The 19232-nt window shown below is 40.2% G+C and overlaps 1 protein-coding gene across 5 annotated transcripts in view; it reads left to right on the top strand.

The window, feature by feature from the left end:
* Positions 1-19232, top strand: part of LOC128608173 (natural killer cells antigen CD94) — a 55718-nt gene that overhangs the window by 13103 nt on the left and 23383 nt on the right. For 4 of the 5 annotated variants that reach the window (XR_008386014.1, XM_053625691.1, XM_053625704.1 and 1 more), the window contains one exon: positions 13842-13994. Coding sequence is in view for 4 of the 5 variants with exons in the window: in XM_053625691.1 (XP_053481666.1) it covers positions 13842-13994 (153 nt within the window). In the remaining variant the exon portion in view is untranslated. Of the gene's footprint in view, positions 1-1232; positions 3502-13841; positions 13995-19232 lie in introns of those variants that run through there. The other variant, XM_053625714.1, reaches the window with a different exon arrangement.

Genomic DNA, 19232 nt, shown 5'->3' on the forward strand with positions numbered 1-19232 from the left:
TAGGGCCTCTCTTTGCTCTCAAAACCATGTTGACATGATTACATCATGCAATTTCTGCAGATTTTTCAGGTGCACTTTCAGGCTGCAAATCTCCTGTTCTACCACATCCCAAAGGTGTTCATTTGGATTCAGGCCACTGAAGAACATTGAGCTCATTGTCACATTGTGACATGGTGCATTATCATGCTGGAAGTAGCCGGTGCCCACTGCAGCCTCAGCTTTCTGTTCTTGGCTGACAAAAGTGGAACCCAACATGCTCTTCTGCTGTTGTGGCCTATCTGCCTCAAGGTTCAACATGTTTGTGCAATTTGAGAGATTTTTCTGCTCACCACAATTGTACAGAGTGCTTATCTGAGTTACTGTACCCTTTCTGTCAGTTCAAACCAGTCTGTCCATTTTCCGTTGATCTCTCTCATCAACAAGGCGTTTCTGTCCACAGAACTGCTGCTCACTGGATGTTTTTTCTTTATTGCACCATTCTGAGTAAACTCTAGAGACGGTTGTGCATGAAAATCCCAGGAGATGAGCAGTTATAGAAACCAGCCCATCTAGCACCAGCAATCAGTGAGATTACATTTCCCCCCCTATTCTGATGGTTGATGTGAACATTACCTGAAGCTGCTGACCCGTGTCTGCATGATTTTTTGCATTGCACTGCTCCCACATGATTGGCTGATTAGATAATTGCATCAATAAGTAGGTGTACAGGTGTTCCTAATAAAGTGTTCAGTGAGTGTAGTTAACCCGCTGCCTGTGACATGCAGTTTTGTCTTTGCCACTTAAAGGCAACTAGTTTAGTAAATACACCATTAATAAATCAATAGACTTGCCAATATGTTTTTTCATAGAATTGTACAAAATAAAGACCTGTATGTATGTATGTATGTATGTATATAAATCATGAATTAAGTATAAATATAGAAAGGGGAAGAAAATTCACTTCTGACATCTCTCATCAGCAAGGCGATTCTGCTGTCTCTGCTGCTCACTGGATTTTGTGTAAACTATAGTGACTGTTGTGTGTGAAAGTCCCAGAAGATCAGCAGTTTCTGACTTTTTGGACAGTTTAACTGAAGCTCTTTTCTTTTGTGCATTATGCATTGTGCTGCTGCCACATGATTGGGTCATTGGATAATTTTATAAAGAGGCAGGGTACAGGTATTCCTATTAAAGTGGCCAGTCAGTGTATGTGTAACTAAACAATTTTTTTTTTTTTTTTTTTTTATTGGCAGCTACTGGGCCCCTGGCCAGCCACAACCAAACTCTCAAGACTCCTGTGCACTGCTAAAGGCAGAGAGGTCACAAATGAACAACTGGATTTCAAACCGCTGTGGGGTGTTGTCACAGTACATCTGCCAGAGAGATTAAAAGTGGAGAATGATCAACCATAACCATCACATACATCTGTTACATTTGCCTTTAATATCATCATTTTACTCTTTTACTTAATTTTTACAAATGCAGTTCATAAATGGTAAGAAATACAGAATCAGTACATGAAACAATCCTGTTCTGTGATGCACAATCAAGTAGGCATGCTATGTATTTTACAAGACTGAGAAAATGAGAATACAAGTGTAGTCATTGAAAGTGACTCTGTGCTTATATTACTCTTAAGTTGTAATGCTTTTAAATGCACTGATACTTTGCACTATTTTTTAAAAATAACTTTGCAGAATGTATTTTAAAATATATATTATAAATATATACCGATATGTAGCTGATTTTAAAATAAGTAGCGAGATGATGGTTTTTTTTCAGTGATTCAATTTAAAAAAGAATAAAATTTCTAATTTTTCACCACAAAACATTCACTCAATAACATAATGACATGAAGTTGTACAGAATCAATATACTTCCAACATGTTTCATCTCTCAAACAGGTTTCATCTCTTGAGCATGTGAATGCTTGATGTTCTTTGTGTCTAAAATGAGAAGGCTGTGGTGTGTAATCTGCCAGCAAAGCACTTAAATATCTTGCATGCTTTTCATATCTGCTGGGTCTTGGGCCTTGGTCGTTTCTCTCACTTCCCTCTTTCTTGTCTGTGTCATCATATTTTGTGAACACAACATACTGTCTGATCTTTTGCATAATCTGGTCATTGCAGTTCTCCACTCTGAAATAAAAACAGTGTTAAATGAGGGTTTAAACTATGATTTATATGGTAATATCATGAAGGTGATCAATATGGTCATGATTATAATATTACTGGCCATCATACTTGTGTTCCTTACAGGAGATACCGGTGGTCTCCCAGGCCGTAGTGCAAACCACACATACCCAGCCTTGGTTATAAACACCACAGCAGCTGATGTTCCTGAATCAAAGAGGTGGCTAACACATACACAGAACCCACAGTAAACTAAACGATCATTCAAAATGACACAGTAAACTACATTCAGTGCCACAAATCGTTGTCTAAATTTACATTCGGTTTAGTTTAGCCATTTCTAGTTTTTTTTTACGTTTATACTTACCTGTTCATCTCCTGTGTCACCGTGTGTCACTCATCATGGCCCTAAGGAGGCAGAGGAGGAGGAGATGGGACACCACACTGAAGAAGACCACATGCACAATAGTGTGGTCCACAGACTAATCAGTCATTCCCACAGTCAGCTCAAACATGGTGAAGAGCATAATGGGCTACATTGCTGGTGTGGATAGATGGTCATGTATACAGTCCACTGATTTAGAGTTCAGATGGGGAAATTGCAGGTTAAGATGATGTTTTGCCTCTGCCACTAGGTGGTGGACAGGGTCAAATGTCTGAAATAGTTTGAAGTATATTTTATGGGTATTTGAGGCATAACAATTAGCAACAAGATCGACTAGACTTGGCAGTGAAGACATATTTTTGAAAATGTCATACAATTTCTGGATTCATTTACAGTGCTGTTTATTACAGAGTTTAGTTTATGTGTGGAAAATCCTAAGAGGGCAGTTTCACTCAACCACATGAACTTGAACTGATATAAATAGTTCATATGATCCAGTATCAACCATGTGAGAATTTTCAGGTTATAAACCTGGGGCTCTGTTCTGTTTGCTGTTCATATAAAACAGTGGTGGAGGAGCTCACAAGTGCTAAATAGTTATATCATACACTTTCTGTCAAACTGTCAATCAAAGTAGTGTGTTTGATAATTTATGACCCTCTGTGCATCCCTGACTGGCAGGTCTGTAGGGGTGGTGAGGGGGGTAACCCTATGGCGTGTATCAGTTGGTCGATCTGGCTCCTTTGTGTCTGGGGGTGTTGTGGAGAGGTGTGTGTGGGGGAAATAGCCCCCCTCCCAACAAAAGGTGTTTATGTTAATGAGTTTGGTTTTTGGTGGGGTGAAATACGTCTGAAAAGAAATAATGTTTTTAATATGGGGATGTGTTTGTGCTACTGTGTGGCCTTATTTCGTTTGTGTAAACACACTGTTAGAAAAGCATGATGTTTGAATGTGTACATATATGAGTAGAATATTTGTTTTGTGAAATAAATGAAAACAATTGTTGATTATGTTTTTAGGGATCCCGGTTTACATTTGAATAAAAAGTTTAGGAGTTAAAGCGTCTATTTTAAAAAAAAGAATCTGTTTAAAATAATCGTTTGTATTACATACATTCTAAACACAAACCTTTAGGATGTAAAAATGATTAAAAGAGCTGTTTAAAAAGAATCCGTATTACTAGGCTTCCAAAAAAACACATAAAACCTTTAGGAGGTAAAAATGGTTAAAAGAGCTGTTTAAAAAGAATAGCGCATATTACATGACTTCTAAACAAAGATCCTTACGAGGTAAAAATGTTAAAGTGCTGGTTAAAAGATGTTTAAACTAGGAGATAAGTTTTTTTCGAGAGATGTCTTCCAGTCGCTGTGTTAAGCAGTAATGAAGTTAAACTGAGACACCTCACTCTCGCTAAACCCCGCCCACACATACGTGTTTTCAGACACTTCTCTCTCTCTCTCTCTCTCTCTCTCTCTCTCTCTCTCTCTAAACACACCCATACACGTGTTTTCATCGTAGCCAGTACGTTCTGTCAAAATGTCAATCACAGCGGTAGAACTAGAGGGCTAATTTATGGCCTCGTCCTTGTCAGGCCTGCGTTTCTCTAGGAGTGCTTAATTTATGGCCCTTTGTTTCTTCCTGACCAAAGAGTTTTTTTTATGAGCGGGGGGGTCGTGTGTGATCCTACAGATTGTTTATGATAATGAGTGTCTGTCGGGTTGTTAATGGGTTTTTAAATAGCTTGTTAAGACATTATGGTTAAACACAGAAGACAGTCTGCAACTAACTGCTACAATGGCTACACCGAGAACTCCTAATATCTCTAGAAAACGGTTCTGCATCACGTCTATAGGAGGTGCTGATGAAAAGATTGAGGAGTTAACTTTTGCTCCAAGAAAAAAACAACAATGTATTAGTTTGTCAAAAATTCTTCGTGTGGGTGATGAGGTTGTAAAGGAGCTGTCGTTTAACCCCGAGCAGGGCGTTACCAACTCCGGAGATCCTCTCTTAAGACCGCCCTCATGCTGTGATGATTAAAAACGGGGTGGCCTGTGTCACAGTCAAACACATATTACGAAGATGTCTCAAGATTCTACATACGCCTGCTACAGCAACACCCCGGAGACAGCGCCAGCTCTGCCTGACGACAACGCGACAACGCTAGAGGCCACTTCGCAAACATAGGACAACAAGTGGTTGGATAATTTCTGCAAGGAATTAGGATATCATAATCTAAGTTTCGTCACAACTCCGTACGGAATCAGCGGTTCTTTAACTGGCGCCTCTGCGTACATAGGTGTTGGTGACACAGACGGCTGTATTCGATCTGACGCGTTCAAGATTATAAAAGCGACAGTCGTGGTCCTTCTGGAGCATGTTATCAATAAAAAACTGAAAGATCTCTGTTTGGGGTGCGAAGTGGATCATCCGAGTCAGTTTAGACACTCTTGTCTCTTCGAACCTGACGCGTATTTCTTTGACAAATACTTTGAGGAACTATCGTGATCTGCTCAAGCCTGGGCTTAAACATTTCATCGCTCAAGCCTTGAGTCGGTTTGATTTGAAGGTTAACCCTCAGAGAATTCAAGGATCGGTGGATGCCGTTCTACACGAGCTGTGGGACGAAGTGTACATCGTGCAAAGGCTTAACGAGGTCAGAGAGAAACTTGTGGATGTCAGCAGCGAGCAGATCGTCTACGACGCCGTGGACAGCTGGAAGGGGGTCATACCAACCGTTTGAGATGGGGAATGTGTGCAGCGCTACAGGATTAGCAAAGAGTCTGCTTAAACGCCGTATTAGGTGTGAGATGTCCAGTCTGTTGTACAAATGCCTTACGGACTGTGTTGGTGTATCCGTAGCTGTAAACGGATGCGATGTTGACCCGAGACGTCTAACAAATCTCGTGAATCAGATGTGTCTTGTGCGAGGTACGGTGTGTGATTGGACTGCTTTGGTACATATGTGTATTAACGCATGCAAACCGATTTTGGTTTCTATCACAAAACTACTAGATCTTGTGACTGAATGTTGCAGACATATTAGAATTGCAGTCATTTTATGTATGTGTACATATGTGTATGATGTGTGTGAAATTCTGCTGTAGAGAAATGACCAGACAGATGTCTGTGAAATAATCGACGCATTTATAGCGTATGTGGTTGACAAAAACACTGTGATGTGTATAAAATTCCTACACTCCCTCAATGATGATGTATGATAATGTTTATGATCTTTTACTGAAATAAATACCAAGACGTTTAAGACCATCTGTGTTATTCTTTTGTGATTGTTAAAGTGTGGACATGTCAGGAGACATGACAGCAGACCTGAAAAAAGTCTATTACACACCTTCAAATGTGGGGTCTTTTGGTGGTAAAAAACGTTTAAAAGACGGTGTTTTAAAAGAAACAGGGGTTCGTTTAACAGATAAACAAGTTTCGGATTGGCTTGCCGGCGAGGATGCTTACACGCTACACAGAACTGCACCGCTAAAATACAAAAGAAATCGTGTTTTTGTTTATGGTATTGATATGCAGTTTCAGGCAGATCTGGTCGATATGTCTGCATACGCCAAGGAAAACGACAACGTTCATTTTCTGTTGACGTGCATAGACATGTTTAATAAATATGCGTGGACTCGGGTTTTAAAAAATAAATCCGGCGTCGAGGTGTCTAAAGCTTTCCAATCTATACTGGATGAGGGCAGGGTGCCCCGTAAACTACAGACAGATAATGGGAAAGAATTTTTTAATAAACATTTTCAAAGCATGACAAAAAAGTACAACATACAACATTTTGCAACAGCCACCGATTTAAAAGCGTGCATCGTCGAGCGGTTTAACAGGACCTTAAAAGGGCGGATGTGGAGATATTTAACTGCTACAAACTCCAAACACTATATCGATATTCTACAAGACATCACGGACGGATACAATGCCAGCTATCACAGGAGCATTAAGATGAGACCTATTGATGTGTCCAAAGAAAATGAATCTGCCATGTATAAAAACCTATATGGATCTAAAGACGGCCCCCGTCGTAACCCCTAAATTTACATATAATGTTGGCGACATTGTTAGAATTTCTAAAGTAAGAGGTCCGTTCACAAAAGGTTATAAAGAAAACTACACGCACGAGTTTTTCACTATAACAGAATGCATATCACGCGAACGTCCCGTCTATAGGTTGTGTGATTATGACGGCGATCTCATCGATGGTGTTTTTTATGAAGAGGAATTACAAAAAATATTTGTGAACAAAAACAAAACATTTAAAGTGGAAAAAATTTTAGACAAGAAGAAACAAGGTCGAAAAACAATGGTTTTGGTTAGATGGCTCGGATGGCCCTCAAAATTCGCATCGTGGATAAGAAAGAATTGGTCGATGTACAGAATCCCATAAAAACAGACGAAACCTCGTAGATGGCACACATTCATGTAAAAAACCAATCATGACTGCGGGTGGTTTTTATGTAACGCTTCCCTGTAATGCCTCAAGGACTGTTTATCCGGAAAATAGTATATCGTGTTATACAACTCGATTATCGAAAACTATCAATCTAAAAGGAGAATGGCAAGTCGGGTTAATCGAATTTGAATATCCGCTGTCGTGGTACACATTTAACGAGGAAGATGCTACGTTCATTTTCAACTATGGTGAAACAACGAAGACTGAGAATCGGGTCACCGAATATAATATTGAAGGCAGTATATCAAACGCATCTTACAGGTTAAAGACTGGATATTATGACGACGTCGTTTTTTTTGATCAGGGAGACCAACGCGACTCTGACACAACGTGCGAGTCTCGGCTATGACCATGTTAAAAATAAAATTTTTCTCAAAGGCCCTCCGAAGACATTGCTGACATTTTATGGAAAGGTGGCCAATATTTTAGGATTAAAACCGGGAGTTGCTATTGAAACTACGGACCATGTTCTTGAAAGATCTGGCATGACTTATGCGCTTTTTCAGGCTGACATTAATGCCGGGTTTTACAGTATGTATATTTATACCGATGTCATAGAATACCAGACCGTGGGGGATTTCTACGTGCCGCTACTGAGATGTGTACATATAGAGGGGGAGAACCACAAGAATGTTAGTGTTAGATACGACACCCCACACTACGTATCGGTTAATAAATCGTCCGTCAGTGAGATAACCATACAGGTGAAAGACGATCAAAATCGAGACGTGCGCTTCAGTTACGGGAAGGTGTGTGCCAAGCTGCATTTTAGGCCTATGAAACAATTTGTTTAAAAAAATAATAATAATACTGTCATATTTCAACAATCACCACACAAACCCTCTGCGTTATGTCCAATATTACCAGAATCAAGCGGGGAATGGGCTCCCCGGTTATGCAGGGGGCGGAGTTATGTATGGAGCCGGGTTAGGGGGTGTGTTTAGAGGTCTCTTTAGAATGGCCATTCCTTTGCTAAAACGCGGTTTTAGCATAGCCACACCACATCTTAAATCAGCAGCAAAAAACATACTAAGCAATGTTGTTAGCAGTACATTATCGCATACGTTTAATAATAACAACAATAATAACACTCAAGATTCAGACTAATGGTGATGGCTCGCAGAAGAGCATCTAGATGGCTCGGAGGAGTGGCCAAACGATGAAGAAAAGAAAACATAACACCAAGAAATCGTCAGTTGTAAAACGCAAGCACAAGAAGACACCAACCAGCTCTACAGCAAAAAGACCAAAGACCTGTGTTACAACAATATTTTAGACCATGTCTTTACTACACAATATGTCAGAAGAATGCTTAAAAACCGAGCTGGACCTATTCACAGTACCATTAACACAAACCGTTACTGAAAAAAATACATATATAGAAGTACCACCGTTGTCAGCAATATCAGAAACATCGCCTCTGGAGTTTTTTATAGCGGGGACTGGAGAGGATTATGTGGACCTAAACAACACCCTGTTTTTTTGCGTGTCAAAATCACTAATGCAGACGGCACAGACATAGCAGACGGAGCCCCAGTGGGACTTATTAACTATGCCGGATCTACGATATTTTCACAAGTGGACGTGTCGCTTGGAGACCGTCTCATATCACAAAGTTCCAACACATATCCTTATCGATGCATAATAGAGGGTCTCACCAATTATGGTAAAGACGCTCTTGAAACGCTGTTCTCAGCGGGGCTCTTTTACAAAGACACTGCCGGTCACATGGACGTAACGGACCCCGCTAGTGGTAATAGAGGTTTGACCAAACAAGCTGCATTTATCAACGCCAGCAACGTTGTTGAACTACTGGCCCCCATTCACAGTGACATATTCTTTCAAGAAAAACTAATGCTTAACGGCGTGGACATTAAAATTCGCATGACGAGGGCAAAAGATGAATTCTGTTTGATGAGGAGCGACGCTGTGGCCTATAAACTAAACATCGTGTCAGCTTCACTGTTTGTGAAAAAAGTGTCGGTATCACCAGGTGTGAGATTGGGGCACGCGCAAGCATTGCTCTCGACGCCAGCCAAATACCCCATCGACAGGGTATGTGTGAAAAACTTCTCAATCCCTGTAGGCTCACGTGTTTGTAATCAAGAAAACTTGTTCTTAGGAACTCTACCAAAATCCGTTGTCCTGGCTATGGTTGATAATGATGCGTTTACTGGCTCGTATAATAAAAATCCGTTCGCCTTTAAAAACTATGACCTAGAATTTTTGGCAGTTTATCTGGACGGCCAACAGCACCCCGCTAAACCTCTGCAGCCTGAATATGGAAATGGCTCTGCGGTACGCGAATTTTACCAGTTAGCGCTGGCTTCTGGAAAGCATCTTAAAAATCAACCTCTAGCTATTGATAGGGAGGATTTTCTGCATGGGTATACCCTTTATGCGTTTAATCTCACGCCGGACGAAGACTGCAGTCAACACGTGTCGCTTATCAAGTCTGGGAACATTAGGCTAGGAGCACTTTTTAGACAACCTCTACCCCGAACGATCAACTTAATTGTTTATGCCATATTTGACAGCATCATCGAAGTGTCAAATCGCAGACAGATCCTGGTTGATTACTATTAATAGGCAAAATGGACACCATCCAGCTTACGGCTATAATGGATAAGATCTCTTGTAATACCCATTTTCTTGGCGTACTACCGTGTGACCACCTACCAAAAGCCCCCTTAAGAAAATTACCATCCATGGTGATAATCAACACGCATCCTTCAGGACTCCCGGGTGAACACTGGCTAGCCATCTACATAAACGAGGTCGGCGTGGGTTGTTTTTTTGACAGCTTTGGTAATAAACCAGATGACAATCGTTTTCCACAGAATATCAAAAACTTTCTAAACCGCAATTCTAGAGTGATTCAACATTCAGCAGTACAAGTCCAAGATTTTTCATCAGAGACCTGCGGGCAGCATTGTGTGTTTTTTCTCTATCACATGGTGAAGGGACATGGTTATGACCGTGTGTTGAAGATGTATACCGGCGATTTTATTAAAAATGACAAGATGGTGTCAGCATTTATGAAAAAACTAAAACTAAAAAAGGTCTTTGTAATGAAAATGTTTTCAGATGTATTCGTTGTGTTCAGACAGGTGAAATGTTTATGTCTAACACTACATTTTTCAATAAAAACAAAGAAAAGAGATTTCTTCTTTTTTTGACTCTTTATTATTATTATTATTATTATTATTATTATTATTATTATTATTATTATTGTTATACATACACCACATACAGCAATACAGATAATAACAAGGTCATAAACAATAGAAAACTCGTGGATTAAAAATGTAGCCACTGACTCGGGTCAAGAGTGGGTGATTTGAATACAGGGCCATCTGAATAATTTGATTGTGCTGATGGTGTGCTCGGAAGTATTTTCTGTTTTTTACGCTTCTTAGACGAGTTGGTTATAGGCGAAGTCGATTTGGTTTTGAAAGAGTTAATTGCGTGTCTGACGTAATGGTTTGGCACCGTTGAGTATGGTATGTTTAAAGTAGCAAAAGCCTCCAGAAATTCGAGCCAACCGACAGGTCTTCGGGCATCAGAAATCTTTTGCGGAGCCGTGATGCCTTTAACTAAATCGAGCATATGTGAGCCAGGAATAGTTCTACCGTTAAACACAAACTCTCCTGAATCGTCCCAAGATGTGACATCTTTCATTTTAGACATTTTATCTAAAATGTAGCGAGCGTTTTTTACACTCCTCTGCGGAATATTCTTCAAAGTATCAGCCGCTACGTTATCTAAACTGTCCTGGTTGTTTACGCCGGGCGGCGCAGATGGCTTTTCTTTTTCAGGATGCTCAGTCTGCATAGGTGTCAATGTTAATGTGCTGTTTTCACGGTCCCCTTGTTTAGCGACTGTTAAAAAGCGCTGTAAAACGTTTGTGTACAGCTTCGCTTTTTCATAACTGTCCAAGTCAGAGCGATGTAAGATATTTCTTATAGCTATGTCAAAATCATTCTCCACGATTTGCTGAATAGATTCGCGTGCTGTCCCGGTCTTTAGTTTGTCCAACTGGTGCTGCGGGACTAAAAACATTTTCTCTGCGTACTCCATTTCCTCTGTTATCTAGATGCAATCAGGCTGGAGATGAAAGGAATAGCCAAGCTTAAGAGCGGTAGAAGAAAGCCCCCCTGTTGATTTATTGCACGTCTCTTTCTTTTAACACCAACAGTCTTATCCGCTACAAATTTGATTACGCTTTTCCTTTTTCTGAGCTTCTGGTATTGTTGAGATGTGAGAGGTATATTACCGTAGAGAACATTAAGAGCTACTTCACACAATGTCGCAATGAGCTCGTCTGTGGCAGTTTGTAAAATAATCCGTCTTTGTTTGGGTGATGCTTTTAATAATATTTTTAAAAGCGGCAGGGTTCTACAAAGTCTGGCAGACATTTCGCTATCTTCTTTTCTGGAGATATACCACAGGGTGTGGCGCAAGTAAATCTGTTCTGAGCCGATAGTGTTCAGGTGTTTTTGTTTTATAATCAATCAGCAGATACCCGAAAGGCTTGCTGGTTGCGTCTTGATAACATTCCATAAAAAAAATTGTGTTGCCGGGATACATTTGTCTTCCTAGAACACTGACTTGATTAGCATCTCGGGGATTTTTAAACAACATTAGATAATTTGTGTTTAAGCTGATGGTCCTACTGACTTTCCCTTGGCAAAATAAATTCTGTACAATATAAATAGCGCTAAGATTTCTATGATGTACATATTGGGTAAAGACCTTCTCCACTTCGTTGCTCCCGCTGGCCTCTTTCCTTCAGATCATCGAGGATTAACAAATTAACCGTGTTGGCCGGAAACAGAGCATCATCATTCAGAGTCTGTGGTAATCCTTCAACAAATTTTATTTTGTACATTTTCAACAATTCATCATACAACGGTTGCCAACAATCATAAATATACACAATATTTTCAATTTTTTTTTAGAAATTAAATGTACAGCATTTTGCAACAACATTTTTACTCAGGACAGAGGGAGCCTACATATGTTGGTTATGTTTCTGCCTCTTTAAGCTTTGAAAGCTTCTTGTTATGGAGTTTGTGTCTAATTCGAAACTTGACATATATGGGATTGGACGAGTGGATACCAGCCAACTGGAGGCACCAGTTGATTAAGATAACGACTAGACCTTTAAAAATATTTGTGATATTTTCTCTATATATTATTTACTGGAAGAGATGTAAACATATTTTATATATATAATCGAGAGAGAGAGAGAGAGAGAGAGAGAGAAACACACACACACAGACTATAAAAATTAATATACTTTTTACAACTTTGAGGATTTTGTCACATATTTCACGTAATGAAGGCTAGGACGGATGCAAGTGCAGATGAGAGCTTTTAATAAAGAGAGACAGGTAGACAAATCCAAATCATAAGACAGTAACATGGTCAAAAACAGGCAGTGGGTCAGGCGATCAGCAAACAGGCATAAACAAGGCAAGGCAAGAATCGAGAACAAGAAATCAGAAATAAGATCAAAGAACATGAATCAAAACGAGGAACAGGGTACAAACGCTTGGTATGGTGATAATGCTTAACACTTGGCCAAGTGCAAAGAGACACGAAGGGTTTAAATGACAAACATAATTTGGGTGAAACACAAGACAGTTGAAAACAATGGTGACACATATGGGGAAACAACCAATGACAATACAGGACATAAACCATAACAAAAGCATGTGTCGAAAGTAAACAAAGTCAATGTCACTGAAGACCTAAAAGCGTGTGTTTGTAATGAGCTCGTGTTCGTAACGAGCTCGCGTTCTTAACGAAGGTCAACGAGGCATCCATGAGGCTCAGGCACATGGATGCCATCCACGAGCTCGCGCTTCGGGTTTCCGAGCACGCTGCATGCTACAGAACTAGCTCGAGGGGAAATTGAGACAGATTTAAGGATTTACGTCAAGTGTAAGGCTTATTTACCATTATTTCTGGGGCAGTGGTGGCTTGGCGGTTAAGGTTCTGGGTTACTGATTGGAAGGACGGGAGTTCAAGCCCCAGCACTGCCAAGCTGCCACTGTTGGGTCCTTGAGCAAGGCCCTTAACCCTCTCTGCTCCAGGGGCGCTGTATCATGGCTGACCCTGCGCTCTGACCCCAGCTTCCTGGCATGCTGGGGTATGCGAAGAAAAGAATTTCACTGTGCTCTAATGTATATGTGACCAATAAAGACTCATTAAATATATGACCCTGTTGACAAATTGATATTTAGGGCACCCTAGGACACCACATTGTGTTACAGTAATCCTTGCCAGACTAAACAGTGCAATTCGGACACTTGGGTTTTTAGAAGAAGTAGTGACAATAGCTGACAAAAGTCATGAAATAAAGAGAGAGGTGGCTGTGTTGTGTTAATGGCATGTTAGTAAGTGTGAAGACAGCAAGACATGGGATGAGCGTGAACTAATATAATATAATAAACTACCAGTCAAATGTTTGGAGACACTTGGAGAATTAAATGTTTCTCATGATCTTAAAAACCTTTTGATCTGAAGGTGTATGATTGAATGTTTGAAATCGGTGTTGTAGACAAAGATATAATTATGCCAACATATTCAATTCTTTCATTAGAAAACTATCATTTTATTTACAAAAAAATATTTTTAAAGGGATGACTTGGAGCAAAATATTCTGAAAAGCTGTCAAGTGTCCAGCGTAAGTGGGAGGTCCTTTAATACTGTTTAAAAAGCATCTCAGGGGGATTCCTCAAAAAATCGGTGAAAACATGCCAAGAATACATTTCAGGAAATTCTAGGTGCCTAGTGCCAATTCTGCCCCTGATTATATAAGTTATATAAGTCTCTGTTATGTAAGTCTTTTTTTTCTGCCTTCGGACAGTAAGGGGTTTGGTCAAGAAAACAAAACAAGATCAGCACAGAACGTGAGAGACCATGGACGGAGAGAAAATGACGGTAGAGATGAAAGAGCTCATTCCAGCAGAAGTACCAGACAATATGGATACAGAGAAAGGCAACATGGAAGGAACAAAAGGTAAAAAAAAAAATTAAGAAAACCTAAAAAAGAGTTTGCACTGATAGCATTGTGTCTTCTCCAAATGGGTATTTGGAAACTGATAAGCTACTTACACTTAAACCTTAGCAAATTTCCATATAAGTTCTTCTGCTTGTACCTTTGCCGTGCCTGACTTTTTGTCCAGGGGCATCACGCATTCAGCCCTGGCATTGCGCATTCAGGTCTATAGCCCTGAAGGTTTTTTTCTTTAACCCCACTGTTGTACCAAAATCTGATGCACAGACAAATCATACTCCCCTTTGATTTTTCACAGAACTAGCACCAAAAACATATACTGTACATGGAAGATGTCTAAATCTAAATTAATAAGTAGAAACTGAATTCGTTTGGATAAAAGGTGCAAAGAAACATGGCAGATCCATTCAACTTGAAACTGCCGAGGCTTTGAAAGCATTAGGGATAAAGATTCAAGTTGCCAAAGCAAAACTATTAGTTTCACATTGAAATGAATGTCCTGCTGCCTGACCTTCAGAGCCAAGACGTTTGTGCTGTTGATATTTCTTATTAGTTCATGCAGTGTTTTGTAGTAACGTGTTGTATTACTCTTCCCATTGCACTTATATATACATGTATTTTAAAAATACTAATATTTAATCACGTATAATCATAATGTTAAAAAACTATTTTTTCCTGAAAGTAGGCTTTATATAGAGTTTATCACACAATATATATTCCCCTACATTGTCTAATATACAAGGCAATTAAATGTTTGCAATGTAACCAGTGTTTGAAGTGGGAAAAAATGCCAGTTCTCCCCTTATTTACATGTTGGCGTGTGTGTCGGCCGGTAATGGCTAATCATTAAGTATTACTTTCTGAATTTCTTCAGTGAATAAAAGATACTAGGAGATATCGCTGAAGTTCACGACCACTTGCCAAACTATTAATTTTAAAATATAGAACAATAACAGATAATAATTTAAGAATGTAATAATATATGTATGTTACTGTAATAATGTAATAATATAATAATGCAATATCTGTATGATACTTGTATGATACTATATACCTATTAGTTTTGTTATTAATATGTTCTGTATGTGTGTGTGTGTTTATCATAATTTTGTTGCATGTAAATACCTTATTCAGAAAATCCAATTAAAGGAGATATATGCACATGCTCAGTTCGAATTGTGGGTGTTAACAGATGCTTAGCTGTAAGTTACCTATTTAATATTGGCAACTCAGGTATACTTACAACAAGCAAGAATACAGGAATATTTTGATGCCTGTACACATATAAACATCATATTCGGAATGTGGCTGCAACCAGAATGTAGCCTTTAAACGGAATTTGATGTGCATGTAAATGTACTCATTGTCTGACTCACGTGTTCACTTTGTGCTCTTTTGGAGCCAGGTCAACATTATTGGCATTAATGTTAATTAGCATTATTGTTAGGTTACTTAGATTAGCATTAACGTTATATTACATAACGATAGATGAACATTAACATTATTTATCTTGAATTTTAAAAAGAAACCTAAAAAAATTAATTGAGACTTGTGAGAGAACGGGAACAGGTGAGCATCACATAGTGCCCCCTGGGTAATGTAGTTTATGTAGGGTAATTATGAATTGCCCAGAACCTGTTATGGAGATAGGCAGAAAAGAGGACCGGCAGCTTTTGAGAAGTGCCGGTATGCAAGAAAAAGTCACGGTACGCCAAAGAGTAAAATGTATAAGTGCTAGTACTGTGTACCGGTGAGTACTGGCTCACTTTGAGCACTGAGTGTAACTGTAGGCCGGTAGATGGCATACTCTCACATTTTTTAAAGTTGTATGAAAGTTATATGTCAATGTTTCATTATATCTCAAAAAATAGAAGTAGGGCACATGGTGGCTTAGAGGTTAGCAAGTTCACCTCAGACCTCCAGGGTTGGGGGCTCGATTCCCGCTGCAGCCCTGTGTGGGCAGAGTTTGCATGTTCTCCACGTGCTGTGGGGGGTTTCCTCCCCCAGTCCAAAGACACGCATGGTAGGCTGATTGGTGTGTCCAAAGTGTCCATAGTGTGTGAATGTGTATGTGATTCTGCCCTGTGATGGATTGTCACCCTGTCCAGGGTGTACCCCACCTTTTGCCCTATGCTCCCTGGGATAGGCTCCAGGTTCCCCATGACCCTGTAGGATAAGCGGTATAGAAAATGGATGGATGGATGGAAAGTAAACCAAATTATTAGTCATATTAGTATATATGATTTAAATAATTAAATTGTTTCTAAACAATTTTCCAACATACAAAGGTCCAAAAAGCATTGTCATGTTTTTCATTAGATTTTTTTTCAGTGGTCTATTAGATGAGGAAGGCGAGGAGGGTGAAGACGATGTGATCCTCCTGATAAATTTCTATTGGCCAGTCAGTGCATTAAGGAAGGGGTCCCCCTCCCCAGTTCAGGCAGTGTTTGACCTTATTGAAATGTACTGGATGGCAGCGGCAAAACTATTGCTTGGCGGTCGCAGCAGGTGGGCCAGGGAATGGAGAGAAATCTTCCCCGGTCACAGCTCATTCCCACATTCCCTGTGTGCAATTCAGATATGAAACTTTTTTTGGGATAAACCTTTTTCACAAGCTTTTCTAAGCTGGACATCCACAATATGGAGGACTTAGGGATGTCAAATCCCCCTCCAGTTGAGCTGTCAGTGGCTCATCATCTGCACCCTAACCACAAGGCATCGTTTTCTTCCACCTCAGCTTCGTTGCCAGGACGTACTGAATGCTTAACAGCCTTGGTTTTACAGAAAATCTACTGATCTTCAGGCTTGGCAGTGAGGGCTCTTAATGCCATGTCTTTCCTCACTGCTTATCAAGCGGAGCTCATAGAGGAAATGGGGAGGCAAATGGATGCCGGGACACCAAACCTGGCTCTCTGGGAAGAAAGCTGTGTTATTGCAGATCTCAGCTTGAGAACATCTAGGGGTGTGTTCCAGAACTGTGGTCACAGCATTGGATTAGACTGGCAGTGATGGGCAAGTGGGCTCTGTGGCTGGGGCAGTCGGAGCTGTCAGACAGAGAGAAGGTGGATTTCCTTTTTGGGGCCTCAGTCACTGCCATGAGGTAGCAAAGTGATCTAAGGAGACAGGAGGGCGAGGCTTTCCCTCGTAAATTCACTGCTAGAGCTCATCACACCCCAGCATTGCAACCCCCCTGGAGTGGGCAATCAGGCTTTAGGATGTCACCTCTGGATGGATGCTACAGAGTATGGAATTAAATTTGTGTCAAAAATATTGAACGTAACTTTTCAAGAAACAAAAAAAATATGCACACTCAGTGACAAAAAAATTAACATGGTCTACAAATAAACAGCATTCTTTTTCATCAGTTTTCTAAGTTTTTTGCTAATCATGGTTCATGAATGCGCTGCCAGAATTTTTGTTTAAGCTTTAAAAGCTTTTGTTTATGCTCCACAAGTTTGCTTGGCTACCTGAGGACTGTAAGAAAACCTTGAGAGATCTTCCATTTGTTCCCGAGCATTAGGACCAACATTTGGTCCTAATGTTCTGGAACTGTTGGAAAAGAGGATAAAGCTGTCTGAGGTCACTTGTCAACTGATGCAGGTGCAGTGCTACCCTACCTTTAGGAAGCCAGCAGTTCAGACCTCATCTATCTATGACATCACTATGCCGCATCGGAGCAACGTTTCTACTGGCAAGCTACGCCTCAGTCACAGGCCCCTCAAAGACCTCATGTTACTGAAGATGTTAGAGCCTTTCAGCCACCTCATCGACCATTGCCAGAAGGACCCCGTCAGCGCCCCCCCACGACCACTAAAAGTCGCACACATAAAGCCTGAGACACTCAGGCCAGCAGTTTATCATTTTTCTATAGGACAGTTGGAATACTGGAGGACCAACACAGCAGACCCCTGGGTTTTGATGACTCCGATCAGGGGATACACTCCACAGATTCGATGCCGGCCTCCCAAATTTCCAAGAATTGTTCCTACGATTGTTAGAGAAGCAGTTCAGACTATGGCACTCTCTTGGGAAATTTGTTCACTGTAAGAGAAGGGAGCCATAGAAAAAGTTCATCCCCTTGTTCACAGAGACGGGTTCTATTCAACATATTTTCTTGTTCCAAAGAAGGATGGTGGTTTCCACCCAATTCTTGATTTGAGGCATCTGAATTTGTTCCTGAAGTCCCTTCCTTTTTGAATGCTGTGCACAGCTGATGTTCTCCAGTCTGTAGAAGCAGATGATTGGTTTGCAAGTGTCGACTTGAAAGATGCATACTTTCACGTCTGAATTGCCGTTCACCAGAAAGTTTCTGCGTTTCAGTTTCCTGAATCAAGCCTACCAATTCAAGGTTCTACCTTTCTGTTTTCCCCTTGCTCCTCGTGTCTTCACAAGTTGTGTGAGCGTGGCTCTATCTCCTCTTTGGATGAAAGGTATGCGTATTCTGCCTTATTTGGATGACTGGCTTCTTTGTACCCCCATGAATTGGCAGTCTGCGCAAGACTCCAGACTGCTTTTGAGATATGTGCAGAAGTTGGGTTTTTTTTTTTGTGAATGGGAAAAAGAGCTGTCTGATTTCAAAACAGACCACCACATTCATAGGAATGACCCTGAATTCCTACCTGATGTCTGCCACCCTGTCTCAGGAGCAGTGTTGGGTAAGTTACTCAAAAAAAGTAATCCACTACAGATTACTAATTACTACTATAAAATTGTAATCTGATTACTTTAATGATTACTGCATGTAAAAAGTAACCAGATTACTAATTACTTTATTTTCATGTTACTTTCAAAACCTATCAAACCTACAAAAATACACTACAAAGTGAAAGTCAACTTTTTCTGATCATGTCATACATGATCAGAAAAAGTTGGATTTATCATAACACTTACCTTGGGTGTTGTCACTGTTTGTAGAACTACCAAACCAATAAAAAATAAAACTTTTCTAACTGGGCTAGTTTGGTGTTGCTAGCCAAGGGGAGGCACAGCTAAGCTATCATTGTATAAGTTGCAAAGTACATTATCTTTCCTTATGCTCGGCTCATATCATGTTCACATAAACTGGAAGTCATATAGACATTTACACACCTTGTTTTCCTGCTCAGCGTCAGAGGATGTTACTGTTTCAGTTTCCCCTTTAATGGTTAAAAAAAAATCGGTGTTTATCCATTTTCCCTCACACTGACTAATATGGATGTTCACAGTAGCTGCAATGGTGATTCCTCTGGGTTTACTCCTCCT

Source organism: Ictalurus furcatus, chromosome 1 (assembly GCF_023375685.1).
Source record: "Ictalurus furcatus strain D&B chromosome 1, Billie_1.0, whole genome shotgun sequence".
NCBI classification, from domain to species: domain Eukaryota; kingdom Metazoa; phylum Chordata; class Actinopteri; order Siluriformes; family Ictaluridae; genus Ictalurus; species Ictalurus furcatus.